Source organism: Mytilus edulis, chromosome 3 (genome assembly GCF_963676685.1).
Source record: "Mytilus edulis chromosome 3, xbMytEdul2.2, whole genome shotgun sequence".
Classification (NCBI taxonomy): domain Eukaryota; kingdom Metazoa; phylum Mollusca; class Bivalvia; order Mytilida; family Mytilidae; genus Mytilus; species Mytilus edulis.
Window position 1 is genome coordinate 44,945,375 of NC_092346.1, and position 23,911 is coordinate 44,969,285.

The window sequence follows — 23,911 nt, forward strand, 5'->3', positions numbered from 1 at the left end:
ATCGATCGTTACTAAGCCAAAAGCAACTAGCAAAAGGATACAACGCACCGACTTAAGATTACATGTACTAGTAATTAAAGTTTTTTAAAGCTAGTTCAAAACCCATTTTCTCTATATACCAACAGACTTAAATATTTTTTAGATAGAAAAGTAAAGTTAATCCATTAGATCAGTTCAATTGGATGTCTGTTATAATACTTAACCTTTCGATTTAGTTTCAGCTAACATAGGAAATGCATATTTTACCCCCAAAGTCTTTGATACATAATCATTATGTACTTATGTACTTATGCGTTTTTATTTTAATACTCTTTTCATGAATTTAGATATAAAACATGAAAAAATATGCAGTTGTACATGTCTTCTTTGTAACAGGATCTTGCTACAACATTGATGACTGACCTTATCAAGGTTAGCTTAAACTAAAAATCAAAAGGTTAAGCAACTGACATTCGCTTAAAATATTTTAATGGAGTCACTTAAATTGTCATTTCAATATCATTTATGAAATTCATACATCTATTGCCATCACATAAATTAGGTTTACCTTATTCACAGGTGTATCTTAATTGCTTTGTAGTCTTTGATGTTAGACTCATTAATCAAATTAAAGTCATGCATAGGTGCATAATTTTTAACAGAACCTGCTTCTAAATAGAATGTTGTATGTGTATAGTCAGTATCGCCCTTGTTCCATCATTGAACAATATTTTGAATTTGATCGATGTGTTTGTACGTGCATTATATAAGCAGAACGCAGAACATATATCAAAATTGCGAAATGTATATTGCTTTACCTCTTTATATTGTTTTAAAATATGCCAATTAGACTTGCAGATATTTATACATAAATTTTTCATTCATTTATTTGCTTTGATTCTCAAGAGTGTACTTTTGGTCTTTTGGATAGGATTTCGAATTCTTAAGTAGCCAAAGTCAATTTTAAAGTAGCCAAAGTCCATTTTACAACTTGTATTGCCAAAGTCCATTTTACAACTTGTATTGCCAAAGTCCATTTTACAATATTGACAATAGCCTAGGTAAATTCAATACGATTCGAAGATAATGACAACATTGGCTTTTGAGAAGCAATCGTATTCTAACCACTACAATTCAAATGTTGAACGTTAGGTCTTATTTCATTGGTGAGAACCATGATAACCTAAAAGTTTATACATGTATTAACCCGTACATGACGACAGGAGTAAGAATTCATAGGCAAAAAAAGAAATAGACTTTGATGTTGGACTCATTAACCAAATTATATCATAATTCCAATATTTTTTTTATGTTCTGATGACATAATGTAAGTGCATTTGATCGAAATTATATGCCATTATGTAGGTTATTAGGTGTGTCACAGTCAGTGAAAGGCCGATTTTACACATTAATAAAGATCCAATAACCTTTTTAACTATATTCAATGTTTTAAATATAATTTATACAATTGATTCATATTCATCCTTATTCAAATAATATTTCTACAGTCAATCATGAAGCATATATATAGTAGGAGGTTGAATACATTAACTGGCTGATCAACAAACTGAATGAATTTACAGTAGTATGAACGACTGTGTTTGTCATCCACTGTCAGGAATATGACAGTTGTTTTCCATTCGTTTGATGTGTTTGAGGTTCTGATTTTACCATTTGAATACGGACTTTCTGTTTTGAATTTTCGGAGTTCGGTATTTTTCTTATTTTACTTTTCGAAAAAGAATTCGGTATTTTTCTTATTTTACTTTTCGAAAAAGAGTTCGGTATTTTTCTTATTTTACTTTTCGAAAAAGAGTTCGGTATTTTTCTTATTTTACTTTTCGAAAAAGAAAGAAAGAAAGAAAGACAGGCCCCGTCTACTTTTCTACTTTTAGGTCCAGTCTAGGACAGTGTGTTATACATCTGTATTAGATATGTTTGTATTTGTGTATACTTGACCGACATGGGTGTATTTTGCAAATAACAATTATTATAATGTGCATTTTTATATCATTTACTGCATGAATTTAGTATAAACAGGGACAAGTCTAAATAGAAATGAATTTGAGCTACTGTTTGCCGGAAGATGTTTGAATGATTTGTTAAAGATAGTACGAATCAGTACGCATACTGACTGGTATGATCATCGTCATTAGTATTGACAATCACCCCTCTTGGATCATTCACCTCTTGTCACGTAACTATTTTACATGTTGTTGTTGTTTTTTAACGTACGATGATCACAGTAGCGGTAAAATCTCGTTATACTATTTTTCAACTTGGATTTTGATCAGTTTAAAGGACTATCATTCATAAATATGGAAATTTGATTTAAAGTATAAAGTTAATTCACGTCATCTATAGATATTTATGGTTATGTACATGTAAATCATAAATCATAATTGACTTATGTCTTTTTCCAAACCTGTTTATCGAAATAATGATGATCTTGTGACGAACAATATTTTCTTTGTTGTGGCCACGCTCCCACCACAAACAACAATTGGAATATGTATTCCCTAAATTGTACAATAACACAGTGAACAACTGTATAATGAAAAAACGAAAAAAAGGCACATAAAATCCATACAAGCATTTTACACAACCAAAAGCCAAGGAAACACACTTTATTGTTGTTCTCTATCTTGGGGAAAAGGAGGTCAAAAGACAACTTTTAGTATTGTAATGGAAAAGACAAATATTATATGATTGAATGAGGGTCTGGATGTGGAATAGATAATAATGGGCAAAAAGTGCAGAATTAAGAGCACAGGAAATGAAACAAATACAGAAAATAGGACTTTAAAATACAGAGTAGAATGGCTTGCCAAAATATAAAGAATAATGACATAAAAAAACCTAAAGAATACAGAAACAAAAAAAACCCTTTCAGACCGTCGTATTATAGGCACAGGCCGCTGAATTGTCTCAGAATTTCTCAGTCCCCCCATTATACCTTAATGTGTTATATAAAGGTATAAAGGGAAGAAAATCTGAGACAAGTGCCTGTGATTGTAGGCTATTAGTTCATAACACAAAACCTCTCAACTCAGAAAACTCAAATAAAAGAAAAGGCGCTTAGGATACGGTGTTGCCGTCTTACGTATTCAAATAAGGAAATGTGGTATTATTGCACAAGAAACAATTACCAAGCAAAAATCAAATGATTAGAATACCGGAACAACTGCGATCAGACTGCAACTGTGACGTATAATTGTCCAATCTAACAGTAGTTCTTTGAAAACTTTTATAAACAATGCTAACATGACCTGTTCATATTGGGACAAAAACCCTATACCCTTCATTTAGCCAGGAACAACTGTTTGATATTTGTTCCAGTAGAAATATAGATATTTTAAACGAATGTCTAGGCCAGATGGGATGACAGAATAGAGAATAAGTGCAGGTGGGATAAATTAAGAATAAATAAAAATAAGCAAAAAATAAAATAGATCAAGAATATAACAACGGGATGCTGAAATATAGAGAAAAGACAATACTAGTAATGGTAATGTTAAAAAATAAATAAAATAGAGAAAAGACAATACTAGTAATGGTAATATTACAACAATGAATAAAAATAGAGAAAAGTGGTAAATTACTAGTACGGTAAGTTATTACTTAAAACCATCCAAACCAATATATAATTATATAGAGATCTATAGAAACATCTGTTCCATGATAGATTATGAGCAAAAGTTAGCAAGCAGTGGCGGATCCAGAAATTTTCATAAATGGGGGCCCACTGACTGCCTATTAAAGAGGGGCCCCGCTCCGGACACGCTTCAGTGATTCCCTATATAAGCAACCAAATTTTTCCAAGATTAGGGGGCTGAGCCCCCTGCCCCCCCCCCCCCCCCCCCCCTAAATCCGCCTCTGGCCAAGAACAGTCTTATCTTAGTTTCAGGTTGAAAACACATTTGCACATGAAATGGATTATTTTTGTTCACTCAATGGCAAAAGGGAAATAACCATTTGTGAAAATTTCAATGTTTATATTAATGTTATTTATTTACTTCCGGTAACAAGAATATTATTATGAAGAGCACAGGACATAAATTAGAAAATGGACCCCCAGTTGAACCGTTACATGATCTTATCAGTTCAGAGCGGTACATAGACTCTTTAGGTATGTTAAAAATGTAATTTTCACTTTATATTTTCTGAAGATTACCGTCAAGTCAAGGCATGTAATATTCGCCGCTGTGCGTTAACATCTGACCTATTTCTTATCTTTATTTATGATGATTCTGCATGTACTCTCAATTGATATACTCACACCTTTATTCATGCTGATTAATCGTGTACTGTAGAATAATATTATATTTATGTCTCTATTCATGCTTACTATGTAGTTGGGGCGGTAGAATGATCTCAGTTTTCTGTCAGATCTTTAATACTGCTGATCAATATTAAAATGTTAAAATTAAAGGATGTGGTTTTATTATTCATGAGACAATTATACACCAGATTTAAAATGAAGAAGATATAACAATTATAGGTCGGCGTACAGTCAGTTTATCTGAAATGATTTATTCATGTATTTTTAAAAGTGATTCAGATATGAGATATTCAGTTAGAGAGGCTCGGGGATTTGGATTGTTATTATTTGATCTATATTGTAAAAGATTGTTGTTTTCTCAACGTCCAGTGGGAAATATGTCATGCATTTTGATCTCATGCATATTTGCTGTACTCCGGTCAATCCTTAAGGTATACGATAAAATTGAGAATGGAAATGGGGAATGTGCCAAAGAGACAACAACCCGACCATAGAACAGACAACAGCAGAAGGTCACCAATAGGTCTTCAATGCAACGAGAAATTCTCGCACCCGGAGGCGTCCTTCAGCTGACCCCTAAACAAATATATACTGGTTCAGTGATAATGAAGTTTATGCGTATACAATAGAAGTATTAATTTTCTTAATCTTATTTTTAATCATAGGTAAGCAAAATCATTTTGGTTTGTTTGTGAAAAACGTTCTTCTTGGGCTTCTTACTCAGTTTTTAGTTTTCTACATTGTGTGTTGTGTACTCAGGCTGTTGTTTGTCTTTTGATCATTTTTCAAGTCGTTTTTTTGCCATGTAGCATTGTCAGTTGTGTACTCAGGCTGTCGTTTGTCTTTTGATTATTTTTCAAGTCGTTTTTGCCATATATAGCATTGTCAGTTTCAGTTTGAAAAAAAAAACTTTGAATATCCCTTTTGTATCTTTAGCCTCTTCTTCATTTTGCTTCTTGTTATTGACACTGAAACTTAAACTTCATTTTATTATTCCATCAGTAATCAATTTAAGTTTTACGTTTTTCTCTGAAATAAGTCCTAATCCGAAGTAGGTATTCATGATAGGCCAATGATAGTTGGTGTTTTTGTTGTTTAAAGGAGTGTGAAAACATAATATACTGTATAAACTATAATACAATTCATCTAGTACATGTACATTCAGAATCGAATATTAACAATTAGTAATAAATGTAATAATTTATACAATTGTATTAACAACTACAAACTAGAACGATATTGATGCATGTGACTGCATTGTAAGTAACAGCTGATCTATACATGGCATGTCAACATGGCTGGCCATGTACAGAGTTAAAACCCTAGATGAAATCAAAAAGCATCAACCGAATAATGAAAGCTATGTTTTACATAGGCTATTTAATCAAGGTGTCTAGGGTGCTGGGAACAATGCAAGTGGGGTTGTCATAGTGTCACAGAAGCATGGTTTCTAATCTAGAGACAAAAATGTGCTACCGCCAATATGCATATCCTATATTCTTAGGTTTTGTTAAGACTTCGGTTTCTTAGAAAAAATGTATATTCGGTCGACACTATTTAATTCCTGTATATTAATTATTCCCTTGAGTAGCCTTTAATGTTCGAATAAAATATGATGCATGATCATGCCTTACGTTTTAGGCTCCAGTGCATGGTCAATGTATCTGTGCATTAAATACGTTGAGCAGTAGCAGCTTACCCTTTTGAGCACTCGAGGTCACCTCCGGGTTTTTAAGTGAAGTTCGTGATGCTCTGTCTTTAGTTTTCTCAGTCGTGTTTTGTAAACTTTAATGTTTCTGTGTCTTTTGGTCGTATTTCGTTTATTATATAGCGGTGTCAGCTTTCTGGCTTCTCAGTTAGTACGTCCATTTGTTATCTGTTTTATGTCATAGCATTATCAGCTTTCTGGCTTCTCAGTTAGTACGTCCCTTTGTTATCTGTTTTATGTCATAGCATTGTCAGCTTTCTGGCTTCTCAGTTAGTACGTCCCTTTGTTATCTGTTTTATGTCATAGCATTGTCAGCTTTCTGGCTTCTCAGTTAGTACGTCCCTTTGTTATCTGTTTTATGTCATAGCATTGTCAGCTTTCTGGCTTCTCAGTTAGTACGTCCCTTTGTTATCTGTTTTATGTCATAGCATTGTCAGCTTTCTGGCTTCTCAGTTAGTACGTCCCTTTGTTATCTGTTTTATGTCATAGCATTGTCAGCTTTCTGGCTTCTCAGTTAGTACGTCCCTTTGTTATCTGTTTTATGTCATAGCATTGTCAGCTTTCTGGCTTCTCAGTTAGTACGTCCCTTTGTTATCTGTTTTATGTCATAGCATTGTCAGCTTTCTGGCTTCTCAGTTAGTACGTCCCTTTGTTATCTGTTTTATGTCATAGCATTGTCAGCTTTCTGGCTTCTCAGTTAGTACGTCCCTTTGTTATCTGTTTTATGTCATAGCATTGTCAGCTTTCTGGCTTCTCAGTTAGTACGTCCCTTTGTTATCTGTTTTATGTCATAGCATTGTCAGCTTTCTGGCTTCTCAGTTAGTACGTCCCTTTGTTATCTGTTTTATGTCATAGCATTGTCAGCTTTCTGGCTTCTCAGTTAGTACGTCCCTTTGTTATCTTACGCCTTTCTTTCAAACTAGGTATGATTATTTCTAATTATATTTGACAGTCTACAGTGTTAAGAATGAAGAGATGTTGATTTTTGGAAAGTAGCTTATGCCATTTTGTAATGTAGCCTTGTCTTCTTTTTTTGCTTTCCAGTGGGATGGATAAGTGCTTAGATAAAAATTTCAAATAGCTGGTCAACATTATATTTAGTCAAATCCCTTATCCTGATTACATAAGTATTATATTGGTAACTATAGTATGTGCAGGTTTTGTAGTTGTTAAACTTTTACAATAGTTTGTCAGACACAGCTTCATGCTAAGGGTCCGCAGCCTACATGTAGTAAATATCACATATTTTTATTGTTATGTATTATCGTATTGAAACCGTTTTCTTCATCATTTTTTTTCAACTTATTTTGCACTTTTGGTCAATATTTCTCTATTCTGTAAATCCATGTAGACCCTCATCCATGGTCATTTGCATACTTTTATACTGGTCAGCACTTTTTTATCGATTTATTTATTCATGCTCGTTTAGCCATAACATACGCAATGGACCTGTTTCCTCATTTTCTTGTTTTTGTTCTCTAGAGAGACGACTTAACAAAGTTAAAGGAAATCAGACAAAGGAGCCAACTGCCAAAGAAATGCTTTCAGCTCTCGAAAAAACGAAAGAAGGCCAAATGCATCAGTTATTGGAAAGAAATACTCAACATTCATCTTCACAAGATCCATGTTTAGATGGTGCAGTGGTTAATAAAACGCATACTGGAAAACAACAGAACTTAGAAGAAATAGTAGCTCTTATTTATCAAGATGCTTTATCGAAAGACAAAGAAGAAACCGAAACAGACAAAGGATGATACTTTGGCCTTCGTGTATTTTTTCAATGGTTCATTTTAGGATAAATATGATAAATGATTATGTATGAACGTGACAAGGTAGAAATGTGAACTTCATGTCGGAAGGTCAATAAAATTGTAAAAAATAGTGTTGTTTTTTTTTACTTGACAGTGTCGTTTACATCATCATTTTATCGGATCCCACAAAGCTTAATATTTAAAAGAAATATCAAAAGAATTTAATTCATACAAATTGTTACACATTTTCATTAATACCCACACTTTTAGTATAAGTAAAGTCATATAACCCAACAAATAGACTGCATAGTAAATCTCCATCTTTTTTAAAGCATTCAATAACATGTTTAAGCTATCATTTCTGGGTCTGACAGCTACTGAGTCGTAATGCTCAAAACATTTGTGTCATTTTCTGTTATTTTTTCATCTATACTCCTCATACTAATCCAAACTTATATGATGTTGTCTGTAGATAGGTTTCTCCTGGTGATAGCACTGTTGATGGGAATTTTTTCTGCAAGAAAAAAAAATGAATTTTTATCACAATGTTAATAAATGGCTGGCGATAATAAAATCAAAATCAAAACTAATAAGAGAGACCACAAAAAAATGTAAAGATACACATCTGTCTACTTAACACTACATAGAAAAATAAACGCTGAACAATGCCAACCCAAACAAAAACCCAAGGGTGATTTCGTGCAGGTGCTCCTAGACTGGTGGGTTATAAGCAGAACGTTATACACCCGTCTTGTTGCTCGTGTAGTTAAGTTTTTTTCTCTGCTCATTCTTTTAAATATTCAATTATAAAAATCACTTTTCTAGTTTATTTATCAATCTGTTTATCTAGTTATGTATGATTGTACTGCACTGTTTAGGGCACCATGAAGGGAAATTATAAAATATACATGTATATGTCTATGATAAGTACAAACTCGATGAAGATTTCAATCAGTGATTTCCAAATCGAAGGTAATAGGAAAGGATTGTAATTACGATTCGTGGATACGTTTCAATAAATTATAGATAATTAATTTGACAAATTATAACTGACAGAAACAGTGCAGTGCTCTGTTGTCATTAATTGAACTTTTTTTGCATAATGCGAAGACACCAGAGACCACATGGACAGAATTAGGTGACCTTAAGTGAGCATCTTAAGGTCACGACATTTCCTTGTAATAATAGAGACTCATACCATATAAGTATAATTATAGTCAATATAACACTTCTAGGCTCGTACTTACATTATTTGGACTATCTGGATAATGTTGTGCTTCTAATGCAAACCCGTTATATTTATGATAATGTCCACCTCCTTTACCGGGTTCATCTAAATAAAACCCAGTGTAGAACTGCATACCGGGCTCAGTACTGTATACTTCTAATTTCCTACCACTAACCTCCTCATAAACTCTGCAAAAAAGTCATTACCCTTCATTGATACGTGTTTGCTGGCATCATTTTGATATATTTTAATTCTTAAAAAAAACAGTGTCCTGATTTGGCCCTGCAACCCACATAATCCTTTGGAATGCATATGAAAGATTACTCATCTTACAAAGAATTTTGAAGTTGCTTCATAACTCGAGACATCTAAAGACAAAAATATGTTATTTGAATTTAATGATGCTATAAGGCGGAAACATCTTACAGACAAACAATATGTTGTTTGAATTTAATGATGCTACTAACATTGAAACATCTTTGTTAACACTTATGAACAGATATTTCATTCCAATCAACTAATATTGTCTATGGTATCGCTTTGCTTCTCAATTTTCACCAGAAGACGTTATTCTCTTCTTATTTACAGTTCAAAATTTCACTAATTTTCAAATCCAGAAGGCTAAAGGTCGACTGGGTTTTTTGTGTACCAATAAAAGTTTGACCTGTAATCATAAACACAATAGTGGATTTAGAGGTCAAGGAGTCTTGTCCCTATATGAAGAAGCAAACATATATGTATGGGTGATGCAAGTAGCAAAGGATTACGAATACAAATCGTATTCCAATATGAAAAGCTAACACACTCCTTTTCAATATTCTTGATTCGACGATGTAAGATATCTTGATGATCATAGTTAAATACTAGTTTACCTTGCTCTGAGTTTCTTCCAGCCAGCATCATTAAAACAATAGCAATGATCATATCCTACATTGCCTGGCACATCATTAATCACTGTTTCTAACTTTATGGGAGTTCTGAGGTCCATTTTAGTTCCCTCTACTGTTTCAGGATCGCCTTTGAAAAGATAAATAAAAGCTATGATCGTTCAACATCTTATTTGTTGGTCACATCTGGGAATAGTAAATCTTCAAGTGTTCCTGGTCAGATTTGTCTATCTGACCAGCATCTCATTTATAAATATATATAGATTCTGCAAAATTACTTTATTAATGTTTGTATAATACATTTAAAATTTTAAAAAATATGGAAAGTGGATGAATATTATATTAAAGTTAACATTATAAAGTGATCTTCTTTCTCTAATGAAAATAGAAGTTCCATATGGATATGGCGAGAAATTGGAAGATACAACTTTGAGTAATGTTGTTTCTATCAAAATTTATGAAACTGATCAGAACCAGTTTGAATGCCCATTAAAATTAGAGAAAAGGAGGGTGTTTGGTAGGCGACAATAAACATAGGCAGTAACTGCTATCCAATGTTAAATCATGAAACTCTGCCGATGTTTCGGAGGTTTTGGGATTTGCATTAACTATTGGACTGCATGTAACCAACAGTTAAATCTGTCAATATCAAAGATATTATAGAATCTTACATCTTTAATAATCAAGGGAGGAAGATAACTTTATAATTCATTTCATTGCAATATACAGATGCACACTTTTGGGACATAAAAGGGATAGGGGAGGGGATAAGTAAAATCATTTTATGTCTGAATAGTGATTTTACCTGTTGGAATAGAAACATCGTTTACGGGAAGGTATCTGTCGGCATTCAGTTCTACAGTATGTTTCAAAATATCACCAGTTCCCTGAAAAAAAATTAAAAAAAATAAAAATTACTTATTACACATAACTGTAAAAAAATCGATTCTAAGCTATACCATTTCGTATAATTAGTATGAAAACATACACCGTATTTTGAACAGAAAATTGGTCTGGTCAATTTTGGGGAGGATGGCAAACTTCAGTCCACTAGAATGTGTGATTCTCTAGCTTAAAGAAAGCCAGAACAGTTAATTTGAATTCAAAGTTCACAATTCAGGAATAGAAAATGGACAACTTGAAAAGATGATTAGAAATTCAAAACCAAAACGGCTTGTTTACTATCCTTCTGTTTGCTTGTTCTATATTCCTAAGGCCGTTGAAGCCAATCATGTCTCTAATAATGCAAGTTTGATATCTGTGTGTATCAATCTTTTAACACACTCTCTTGGTCATTATCATATAAAGATATTATTTGCAGCATGGTAAGTGACCAGCTTTTGCTTGCTTATATATTGTCAACTAAACATTCAAACTACTGTTTAATGGGTTTGTCACCAATTACTTTTACGATTACTCTCCCTTGCTAGAAAGCCTTGAATCTTTTATTTACAGGGTGTTGCACATGTGAAGCATGATGTGCTTACTAAGCACACTAAATAACTCCCGAGTGTTCAAGTATTTCAGTGGCGGATTCAGAACTTTTCCTAAGGGGGGCCCGCTGACTGACCTAAGGGGGGGGGGGCTCCAGTCATGCTTCAATGATTCCCTATATAATCAACCAATTTAATTAATTAATAATTGATTATCCCTTTGGTATCTTTCGCTTCTCTTTTACAAACACTTACCTGACCTGCCAAGTTGAAGTATGCGTGATTAGTAAGATTTATGACAGTTTTCTTTGTGGTGTTAGCGGTATAATGGATGACAAGTTCGTTGTCTTCCGTCAGCATGTAGGTAACAACGACTGTCACTTCTCCAGGATAACCCTCCTCCATCTCAGCACTGACATACTTTAAGGCTAAGATATCATCATCTTCTGAAGCCTCCCATACTTTCTGAAACACATTTACATAGTTACAATGTTGTTTTTTTTAATTTCATTTTAAAGTGGAACCATACAGTGCAATAACAATTTCTGAGATAGAAGTTACAGCCGATTTCATTGAGTGTGTAGGCAAAGGGAATATCTTTGGTTAGCTTGCTTGTTAGCTGAACCGTGAAGTCATCATTAGTATACTACCCATCTTTCGAAGTAGCCTAGTCCAATAGACACATAGACTGGTTATCTGTCGGACTAGTCTGCTCTTATAGGAGGGTAGTTTACCTAACAAAATAATGACTTCACGGTTCAGCTAGCAAGCAAGCTAACCAAATATGTTATTTTTGCCTACACACTCTATGCAATCGGCTGTATAAAGAACTGGCTTTAGATTCTATTCTTCGTCATTCCTATGACAAGTGGGTAATGTGGAGATAGAATAGTACAATACATAAAAAAACAAGAATGTTTCCATAGTATACGGATGCCCCAATCGCGTTATCATTCTCGATGGTCAATGGACTGTGGGGTTGGTGTCAAAACTCTAATTTGGCATTAAAATTAGAGAGATCATATCTTGGGGAACATGTGTAATATGTTTCAAGTTGATTGTACTTTAACTTTATCAAAAACTACCTTGACCAAAAACTTTAACATGAAGCGAGACGAACGGACGAACGGACGCACAGACCAGAAACCACAATATCCATAAAGTAGGCATAACAATCTGTTAATACATTCATCTGTAGATAAAATCAGATCACTCCCTTGAAGATCAGAGAGAGATGTCCATTTATGTTACAAATAGGATGAATGTGATAACATTCAAAACCCTTGAAATCTTAAAAAACAAGAGCTCAATGCCATCGATAATATAAATGAAAAGTAAAACAACCTTATAATAATTCCAAATCAATTACATGTTTATCGTTGAAGTTATTTTAGTTTACTGGCCTGTAGATTGTTGTCTTTTTTGTGTGTTAACTTTTTTGTTTTTCGGTCATGTTGTTAGTTTTTTTATATATTTTTTTTTTTTATTGTTGTTGCCAAGTGTCTCATATAAAACTTGGCGACTTGACCAAAGATATATTTTTAATGCAATTTATCATTTTACTTCAATTGTCCATACCTTATCAAATCCAAACTTTCCACCATGTAGAGCATTTGGACCATTATTCACTTCTAACGTATAGTTCTTTCCATCCAGCTCAAATTTACCATTAGCTATTCTGTTGGCATATCGTCCAATGATAGCACCAAAATATGGACCAGATTGTGTGTACCCTAAACAACGGAATAATAAGTTTAAATTTTAAACTATTTTAGCTCTCTACGTAGGACACTTCAAAGTGAGCACGAAAATCAAAAGCAAGATTAACTTAATGGTTCAATTCATTCTTCGAAGTACGCATTTTTGACGGTGGTTAAACATAGTGTGTCACTTATAAGTAAACAATACTAATAAATAGTATTTGAAGGGTCCTTTAAATATTTGAATAATTCAAACAGACATGAATTGTCTGATAATATACAGTGTATCTACATATTGTTGAAATATCGCCATTTTCAAAGTAATAAGCTTTGTTAATATTTGGAGAAGATAACTATGGTTGCGATAAGAATATCAATAGCAAGTGACTACCGCAATGGAAGATATACACTTCTCTAAAGGACCTACTCCAACTATCATTTTTCACGTTATTTTCATTTATAACATGCAACACATCTGTATACACATGTATGGCTTCTCAAGATATTCATTTTTAACTCAGCATGAAATGCATGTCATCGGCCTTTATAAAAAAGTGCAAAAAGTCTGATAAATTAAACTTACTATCTAAACTATCGTATCCTAAAGTTATGTCTGCTATTTTACCATTTTTGTCTGGAACAAAAATATTGGTAATTATTCCTCCAAAGTTTATGATCTGTACTTTTACGTTATTCTTGTTTTGTAGTGTATATCTAAAACAGAAAAAAACCATACATCATCTGCACCAAGGACGTATATTATATGTTAGTTATATGTCCTCGTTTTCACTTACAGATGACAGATACATATAATTGCATTACATGTATATGTATCTGATGATATGCATTATTAAAGATTGAGTTTTCTTGCTCAGCTTGTGGCGTTGCTACATGTGCATGATATTTTAGATGACCCAGTTATTTAATAAAAATGTATAGTTTTTAGTTCACACTTTAATAATTCCTTCCTAATTCGTACTATATATCATTTGAAATTCATTCCCGTTGACTAGCATTACATGACCTTCTTATTCGATTTATCGTTGCTTTGTTTTCGTATCAAATATGGATAACACGTTTGCTACTGGACTATACATGTTTAAGCAAACAACAATCAATCAATCCGAATTAACACGGTGATTGTCCCCCCTCCCCCCACTAGATCATAGCATACCATAATTGTACATGATTATTTATAAATGGTTGCTTTATGACTTTTTGGACTGACACTGGAAACTAGGATCAATTGGATAGGGATAGAAAATCAATCATTCCAACAGGAGAATTGTTGCAAGGTGGACGGTTTTTAACTTTCAGAGACTGCAGTGATCTCTTAACACCAGGATTCGGATTCAACCGCTCCCCAATCTGACTGACGTGGCCGTGTACTTATACATCCCTCACAATCAAACTTGCGACTCACCGTTTGACACTGGTTTTACTCTAGGGTTTCCAGTCGAAAGAAGACCCAAAATGCCCATATTTCTAATTCCCCAGTCACCTTAGGGTTCTAACCCTTAGAACATGTAGAAGTTAAAGCCTTTATGTATTAGTTAACTGATATACCGCCCCTTTTCTTTGACTGACACATGAGACTAGCAGCTGCAAATTATTTGTCTTATAAGCGCCAATTCAAGAGTCAAACTACGCTACAGTGGTTGACCTAAATTTTATGAAATAAAGTAACTTACTGAAAAACCTGTTCTCCTTTATACTCTCCATATTCTTCTTTTAAGATCGAAGACATTTCACTTTCTGTAAAAAGCCAATACAAGGTGTCACTCACTGTATATACACATACAACACTTGTTTTATTTACTATATGTTTGCAGTATGATATCATACACTGAACAACAATTATGACGACCTCGTACTATTAGCATTATAGTACACAAAACTTGAAGTTTTTAAAAAAATGATAAATAGAGAATTTGTACTTTTATTAAGCAGTGACCTTTCACGAGACTGTGAAATTACTATCATTACTTTAAATTTGGATTCAGATGAGTGATTGATCTAAACAAGTTTAGATATCAAATGGAGCAATTAAGCTTCGTGTTCAATTGTTTTCTCGGAATAATAAGTTTGAATTCTAACGGAATGCATATCATCTGTCTTTTACTGTAGAATAGAAGTGACCTTGTTATCTAAGAATAATTATCTATAAAAAGATTTGTAAATATTAACACAAGCTTTACTTACCTGGACAGTTAGTCCCCCTGGCGGCAAGGTATATAACTACAGCAAGTAATGCAATAATGACTACTGTCACAAAACATAAAACCATACATATATTCCGACGGTTGTCTTTTCGAGCCATTATAATCTATATATTAAATATTTTTCTAGCGTGCTTCAAAATTCACTTAAAAGTATAAATACGGCGGTTTTAAAGTCGAGTTAGTCAACCATAAACTTAATTCAGGCGTCTATTATAAAGAACACAATGAATACGACACTGCCTCCAAGTTGTAAAATTTATACACCCTATTATTAGTATAGATTAATTCAGTATGCAGTATCACAAATATGTAAGAGTTGTAAAAATTTGATTAGCATAAGCAAGTACAAGCTGTTTATGGCCCACCTTGATATGTAATCTAGATATCCAGTTCAAAAAGTATTAGTTATCTAGTTCAAAAAGTATTTTCAATTTATCAAGTTCTGTTTACTCTCCTGACAAACATGAACACGATGTGTGAACATTAAACATGCAATTAATTATTTTGTTATTTTTGTTTGACATCCTTTACACTGAAGTTGTGTTGCTTTTAAACTTTTTCGGTTTCACTCTACGGTCTAATAAACGAAAAGATACCAAATACGGTGTTAGAATGCTGCATGTAAAAAAATCATAAACATGACAGTGCCAGTAATATCGGTCTTCCTATTGAGATCCTTGATTTCTGTTTATCAGAATTTGAACAATTTAAATTATTTTTTTATACGCTACACTAAATTTGTCAACATTGTTTTAGAGGTCTTTCAAATTATACCCGATATCATGATTCTTTCGTCATACGTTGCGGACTGTTTACATGTTTTACAGAAGGAATTTTGTTGAATTTTGCACTGAAATAAACAACTACCGTACGATTCATAGATGCAATAACTATAAATTCATAAATTATCTTTGTTGGTATAGACTTTCACGGTTCAATGGAGATACAATTTATGTTTCGAGGATTATCTTATTTCATGTTCGTCATCTACTTCTATCAAAGCAAATGAAAGTTATTCGCTAAGAATTTACATCTCGTTATGGTTTTCCACCCACACATAAATGTTGCCATATATATCATGAACTCGAACATCAGTCTCTTTTCGTCTAGAAAAGGGTGAAATTTGGTAGCACGCGAATATTATGAGATCATCCCAGTTTTTGGTGGGGTTCGTGTCGCTTAGTCTTTAGTTTTCTATGTTGTGTCTTCTGTACTATTATTTGTCTGTTTGTCTTTTTAATTTTAGCCATGGCGTTGTCAGTTTATTTTCAATCTATGAGTTTGACTTTCCCCCTGGTATCTGTCGTCCCTCTTTTAAGGAACATGCATGCAATACTATGTGTCAAAAAGTTAAGAGTATCAGAAAAGTGGAATTCTTTTCATAATAAAACCACCCGAATCAGTAAGAGTTTTTGTGTATATGCCACAGAAATCTAAAGCATATCACAATCAAACTGATGAAAACAGGTGATCTGCTGAACTCCTGTAAAGAGTTTTTGCCTTGGGAGTTGAAACAATTTAACGAAAAAAATTGTTATTTATCATGTCAGTACTTTCAGACTACTGAGCAAATGAAACCCTAAGGGACTGAGCAGCAGTATCGACCCTTTGCTGTAAAAACCAGAAAACAACGATTGATTAATTGCATGGGTCCGAAGGGTTTTCTAAATTTACCTGCATCAGGAATTCGAATGCTCAAATCCGAATATCTTTAATCTAGGGGTGTATAAGAACTGAAATAGTTGAAGAGCTTTATGACTAAAAAAGACAATTTAAGGAAGGTTTGTTATAGATTAATTTTATCATGGTCAGTGCCGAATAACCAACTACTGAGCTAATGATAGACTCGTGATACCTCGGGGATTGATAGTATCGACTAAAACGGTTGGAACTTGAATGTGAAAACATTGAACACTTTGTAAAGTTTATATACATGCGTTCGAAGTACTTTTCTGAATCACGGTCTACCTTCACCGGGAATTCGAACGCTTAAAGCCGATTATTTGAAAGCCAAGGATGTATAAGAACCGTAACTTTAAAAGAGCCACTTCTACTTCTACTTCTACTTTGTAGTGACCGCCTTCAACACGTTGAAGTTAATGTCACTTGTACTACGCATTGCTTTGTGGAGACGTATATGAGGGGGGGCAAGGGGGGTCCCAATAACAGCAAAACAGCAAATTGATTTGGCTTATAACAGATAACAAGGAATTAAAATGGACAAAAACAGATAACAGTAAATGAGATATTAAAATAAGTCGGGTCATTGACAGATCCAGTATTTCTTATTACGGGTATAAATTCTTTGTAATGAATTCCCTTTTCTATGAACATGTTCTTAAAATTATGTATCTAGAATGTGTTTACTACTCAGTATATTTTTATACGCTCGTTTACGGGACGTAAATATGGAATACTGTTGTCCGCGCGTCTGTCGTCAACATGTCAAACATTAACTTCAACACTCTTTAACCAATTTGCATAAAACTTTGGAAAAATGTTTATATCTATTGACGTGAGCTCCCCTTGGTTTTTTTTTTTTTTTTATAAATTCAGATTTAAAGTTTTTGAGTAATGGGATTTTATTTAATAAAAATGTTTTTTTTTTCAGTTTTCTGATCATATATCAAAAATCCTTTCACAAATTTGCACGGAATTTTGGTGAATTGTTTAATGTATTGACATGAGCTCCCTTTCTATTTTTATAAATTTTAGATTTTACGTTATAGCTATTGTTGTAAGCGCCCTTTCTATTTTCATTAATTTTAGATTTTATGTTATTGAGTTGAGGGGTTCTATTCATTAAAAAAGGGTTTTTTTCCCAGTTTTCGGACAATAACTCAAAAATCTTTTCAGCAGTTCTCATGAAACTTTGGTGTATTGTTTATATATATTAATATATATAGTAGGGGAACAATTGCTTGAAGACAAAACAAATCTTTGTTTGTAATGAGCTATGCGCAGCTTCGGAACCCAGTACATGGTTGGAACTTTCATTGTACAATGTGTTTGGTTCTGCTTGAAAAGAATAACAGAGCTGAGTCAATGTACCATATTATATAAAAGGTTAACTGTTTGTAAAGACCTAGTCCTTAATTGAGATGCTTGTCAGATATTCCTGCCCATATGTTTTCCTTTTTGTCATATTAAGAATTGTTCTAATTTAATATGTTGGTACGGGAACCAAGGAACATTATCCTCATACAAAAAAATAAGATAATTCTAAATACATGTTCCAAAAAATGGAATTTATTAATGTGAAAGGATATACTGGAATTGCCCTGGACCTCACTTCTGTGATGGGTATATGTTAATGGAATCCTTCTCCGAATACGGGACCAACTTATCAGTAGTGGTAGACCCTAATGTCAAATGATCTTCAATTTCTACCGAAAATTTGCTGTAAAAAAATGCTAACATTCCAATTTTCAATAACAGTTAACAACAAATACATTATCACAATAACAGATAACAAAAAAAGTAAAAACCCAATAACAGCTAACAAAGAATAAGATAATAACAGCTAACAGCAAATATATTTTCAGAATAACAGATAACAAAGAATTAAATTGCCCCATAACAGCATAACAGTTACACCCCTTGCCCCCCCTCGTATATATATACAGTGAAAAATTTAACATTTTTATTATTAAAAACAAATATTGATAATATATAGATTCCACAACTGCAACAAGAGTGAAGAAATATCGTAATACACGAGTTTCAGTGATGGAATCTGCCCAGGTTTCTCTTATGATTTTTATCCTTCCTTTTAAAAAAAGACTCTATATAGAGTCGCTCATAACAATACCCAGAGGAAGGCTGTTCCAGTTTTTAGTCGTTCGTGGAAAGAATGATATCGATTGCAGGATGGAGCTGATATAAGAGTGCTATGACATGAACATCCGTGAGTCTATATTCGTCCAAACTCAAAATACAGACCGGCTTTAAGAAAACAGTGCGAGTGAAGCATAAAAAGAACAAACTCAAATGTGTATTCATCGATTTACGCTTTTCATATTTGCTGGTGGAAGAGTATAAAACAAATTGACTAGATAAGTTTAACCAAGGAGGTTATATTATAACCTCCTTGGTTTAACATATTTTTTTAACTAGATATATCAAGGTTGGCCACTGATAAACAGCTTAAATGAATCTTAAGATTTTTAAATGTCTGTAAACAACTCTATAATTATATGTATACATAATAATGATGTATAGGGGTCCTTGATTCCCACTTCTGTTATCCAACTCCCACATCCCTCCCCTACTACTTCCATTTAACTTGACATGCCAAGAAATCCTAGCTAAAAATTCCGGTGGACCTCCTACGGCACCCATTAGTAGATACAGATTTAATTTCATTGATCTTCATTCAACAAATTAATTTATGACCTTCATGTACGTCTCGCTAAGAACACGACCATATACCAAATGGTCAATATTAATCATCCATGTAATTTGCTCTATGGGATATTTGCAAAATTTCAACGGAGGCAATTTCTTGGCATGGTTACGGGACCGATTCCGTTTTGAATTTTCCTTGGAGTTCGGTATTTTTGTTATCATGTTTATTAAGTTTCGCTACCACCTTACTCCATGACGAAATTCCGTCAAATAATTTTCCAGAATATACCTCGTGCATGAGTTCTAAAGAAACTACCCTCTTATCCCAGTTCCCGCCCCGGCTTCTCTCCCCTCATTTCTATTTCCCCTTATCCCTCATATATACTACATAATGATACTGAATCGACGTTTACTTATAATGTGATGTATAACTTTTATATCAAACACATATATAAGTATACAAATAGTAGTCCGGCGGCTACAAGCATATTTCAGACGAATTGTGCACATCCTGCTACAAGCATGAAATTTGGCATAGACCTTCCTCAACTATTACTCTTTTATTTCAGATAGGGAGGCATTTGAAAAAATGTCTCACTTCCGGTATAATCCAAAATGGCGGACTTCATATTTAAATCAGCCCAATATCAAAGGCTAGTATTTGAAAAGGTGTTATTATCATGCTACAACCATAATATTTGGTACAAATCTTTGTTTTGTACTACTTTTGGATATATTATATTGTTTAGACGTCTGCAAAAATCTACTTCCGGTAAATTCCAACATGGCGGACATTGTACTAAAATAAGCTTATTTTTTGGGAGGGTAATTGAAAATGTGTTTAAACGTATTGCTACTATCATTACATTGTGCAGGAACCTTTCTTTGGTGCTTCTAATAGACAATGTAAAAAAAAAATCTGTCTTTAAAACCCCCTCTTTCCGGTAATATTCAAAATGGCGGACATTGAAATATCAATTCATTATTTGAATATTCAAGAAAATGTTGTTTTTTGTGCTGGTCATTAATATTTTGGCTTTGAGTTATCCTCAAAACCCCTAATTCTATTCTGTTGTAAATGTTTAAATACAAAGTTGACACTTCCTAGAAAAAATTTCAAAGATGAGTACTCAATCCATTTCTTCGATGTAGAGTTTTGGATAGATTGATTAAAAAAAAAAATCAGTATAATACTAAAACATTTTTAAAACAAGAATGTGTCCTCAGTACACGAATGCCCCACTCGCACTATCATTTTCCATGTTCAGTGGACCGTGAAATTGGGGTAAAAACTCTAATTTGGCATTAAAATTAGAAAGATCATATCATAGGGGACATGTGTACTAAGTTTGAAGTCGATTGGACTTAAACTTCATCAAAAACTACCTTGACCAAAAACTTTAACCTGAAGCGGGACAGACGGACGGACAGACGGACGGAAGAACGAACAGACGGACGGACGGACGGACGCACAGACCAGAAAACATAATGCCCCTCTACTATCGTAGGTGGGGCATAATTACTACTATTTGGCCAAAAATACATGTTTATTCACAGTCCCTACCACATGCACACAATGCAGTGCACTGGAGACCCGATTTTCCACATTAACAACGACCGAGACATCCTTTCTAACATCCACATTGTACAAGCTTTTGACAAAATGATGAGGCCTCAGAAAGAGTTTTTTTAAAAGGGATCCTCTTTGTCCCTCCGCCATCCATTAGCGCCTGGACTGGGTAGCATAAGAGCCAATCCAATGCTAGTCCCCCTTAACACCTTCCCTAGTATATTGCACGTTTTACATGCTGGAAAAGAGAAGACCAAGTTGAGGAAATAGCCTCAATTAGCCTTCCCTTTTGTGCAAATAGTTATTTTCTTGCTTCGTTAACCATGTTAGCCCCGTCTAATAAGTTTGTGCGATCTTACAGTAAAACCCCGGTAATTTCGGTTGATCAATCATCATTCTTTATGTTAAAGTTACATCTTCAATTGCAATCAATGACTCCCACGCAGTCTTTTTTCTTTACAAGCAAAGAGAGAACCGTATCACAAACGGTAAAGGCATTGATCACAATACGTGCGTGTGATCACTTATTGCCTAGTACATTTGAAAGACCATTGAAAGATAGTAATCCAAAGTGTTTTGCCTTCCCAAACACAATCCATAGTTCGTCTACCCCTTATGTCACGGAATAGCGAAACAGTAATGACAGCATCATCAGTAACGACTTTTCGAATCATGACTCGTTTAAGTTCGTGTTTCACTGCATCAGACACATGCACCATGATTCTAGTGTCAGCCTCTTAATTTGAACATGGTGCTAAATTTGAAATACATCACGTGGTGGATAACACTGAAAATTCTGAGCATTTGTTGCTACAACTACCATACTCATCAAAAATTTCATCCACTCTTGTTACAGTTTCAAGGTATTTTATTAAGGTAATGACATAATAATCAGCATACTCGTTAGGAAACACCCTGAAACTGTAACAATAGTGGATGTAGTCTCGGATGCGTACATAGACAATACTGGTAGTTTGAAGGCTGCTACAAGTAGCAAGAGCTACATTTTAGGGAAAGAGAATACACAGACGAATCAAGGGTCAAAACAAATTCCTCAAAATTGGCAAAGTGTTCTGAGAGAGGACGACAATAAGAAAGAAATTTTTAGTTTTCATTCACAGCAGCTTGCTTAATAAAATTTTGAGCAAAAGGAAGTTGTAGCAACAATTGCTCAGGATGTTCAGTGTTATCCACCACTTGATGATGTTTCAAGTTTAGCACCATCGAACAGTCGATACTGATGTCATTGCTGTTTCGCTATTCCGTGACATAGGGGCAGACTAGCTTTGGTTTGCCTTTGGAAGTGGGAAAAACTTTAGATATATACAAAATGTATCTATACATGACCTTTCAAATGCACTAGGAATTGAGAGAGTACACGTTTGCTGGAAAAGGAACTGTGTTGGTGACATGGATGGCGTTTGAAGATGTGACTTTAGCATTTAGAATGAGTACAAAGCAAGAAAACATGCGTTTTTGGGAGAAGAAAGACTTATTGAGGCTATTCCCACGACTCGGTCTAGTCTTTTACAGCATGTAAAGCGTGCAATATACCATAGCGGTTATGAATGAGTAACAAGCTTGAATTGGTTCCTATGCTAACTAGTCCAGGCGTTTATGAATGGCGAAGGAACACATATGATCCATGGGAACCCTTTTGAACTCTTAGTGAGGCCTCTTCATCTTATAAGGAGCTTGTACATTATGGATGTAAGAAACAATACCGGTCTTTGTAAATGTGGAAAATCAGCTCTCCGATTGTGAATAAACATGTATTTGCGGGCCAACGAGTATGCTGATTGGGTAGTATGTCCTTACCTCAATAAAATACATTGAAACTGTAACACGAGCGGATGAATTCTCGGATGTGTATGGTAGTTGTAGCAACAAATGTTCAGGATATTCTATCCACAACGTTATGTATTTCAAGTTTAGCACTATGTTCACATTAAGAGGCAGACACTAGAATCATGGTGCATGTATCTGATGCAGTGAAACACGAACTTAAACGATTCATGATTCGAACATGTACAGTCGTTACTGATGATGCTGTCATTACTGTTTCGCTTCTCCGCGACATAGGGGTAGACGAACTATGGATTGTGTTTGGGAGGGCAAAAAACTTTGAATTAATATCTATCAATGACCTTTCAAATGCACTAGGCAATGAGTGATCACACACTTATTTTGATCCATGCCTTTACCAGTTGTGACACAGTTCTATCTTTGCTTGAAAAGAAAAAAAGACTGCGTGTGAGACATTGATGGCATTTGAAAATGTGACTTTAACATAAAGAATGATGATTGATCAACCTAAATCACCGGGGTTTTACTATAAGATCGCACCACAAATTTAACAGATTGGGTTAACATGGTTAACGTAGCAAGAAAATAACTATTTGCGCAAAAGGGAAGGCTAATTGAAGCTATTCCCTCAACTTGGTCTTCTCTTTTCCAGCATGTAAAACGTGCAATATACTAGGGAAGGTGTTTAGGGGGACTAATGGATGTCGAAGGGACAAAGAGGATCCCTTTTAAAAAAAACTCTTTCTGAGGCCTCATCATTTTGTCAGAAGCCTGTATATGTGGATGTAAGAAAGGATGATGTGAAAAATCGTGTCTCCCGTAGACTGCCTTGTGTGCATGAGGTGGTGATCGTGAATAAACATGTCTTTTTGGCCGAATTGTAGTAGCAGTTTTTAAAATGTTATGTAGACGAAACGCACGTCTGGCGTATAAAATTATAATCCTGGTACTTTTGATAACTATTTAGTACTTATTATATTATACCGGAAGTAAGGGTT

At 34.1% G+C, this 23,911-nt stretch overlaps 2 protein-coding genes across 3 annotated transcripts; one reads left to right on the forward strand and one right to left on the reverse strand.

The window, feature by feature from the left end:
- Positions 1-3,968: 3,968 nt before the first annotated feature.
- On the forward strand, positions 3,969-7,850 carry LOC139514289 (uncharacterized). The gene is made up of 2 exons (XM_071303307.1): positions 3,969-4,108; positions 7,452-7,850. The coding sequence occupies exons 1-2, from the start codon at positions 4,018-4,020 to the stop codon at positions 7,721-7,723; spliced, it is 363 nt and encodes a 120-aa protein (XP_071159408.1). The 5' UTR covers positions 3,969-4,017; the 3' UTR covers positions 7,724-7,850.
- Positions 7,851-7,918: 68 nt separating this feature from the next.
- Positions 7,919-15,570, reverse strand: LOC139514282 (galactose mutarotase-like). 2 transcript variants are annotated; one of them, XM_071303297.1, is made up of 9 exons: positions 15,171-15,570; positions 14,660-14,723; positions 13,552-13,682; positions 12,847-13,001; positions 11,524-11,733; positions 10,641-10,722; positions 9,821-9,965; positions 8,968-9,136; positions 7,919-8,234 (listed from the first exon to the last, which is right to left on the reverse strand). In XM_071303297.1, exons 1-9 carry the CDS (start codon positions 15,286-15,288, stop codon positions 8,157-8,159), a joined length of 1,152 nt encoding a protein of 383 aa, XP_071159398.1. In that variant the 5' UTR covers positions 15,289-15,570; the 3' UTR covers positions 7,919-8,156. The 2 variants fall into 2 exon arrangements, with proteins under 2 accessions (XP_071159398.1, XP_071159399.1); XM_071303298.1 differs by lacking the exon at positions 15,171-15,570 and adding an exon at positions 15,091-15,109.
- Between the last annotated feature and the right edge of the window lie 8,341 nt (positions 15,571-23,911).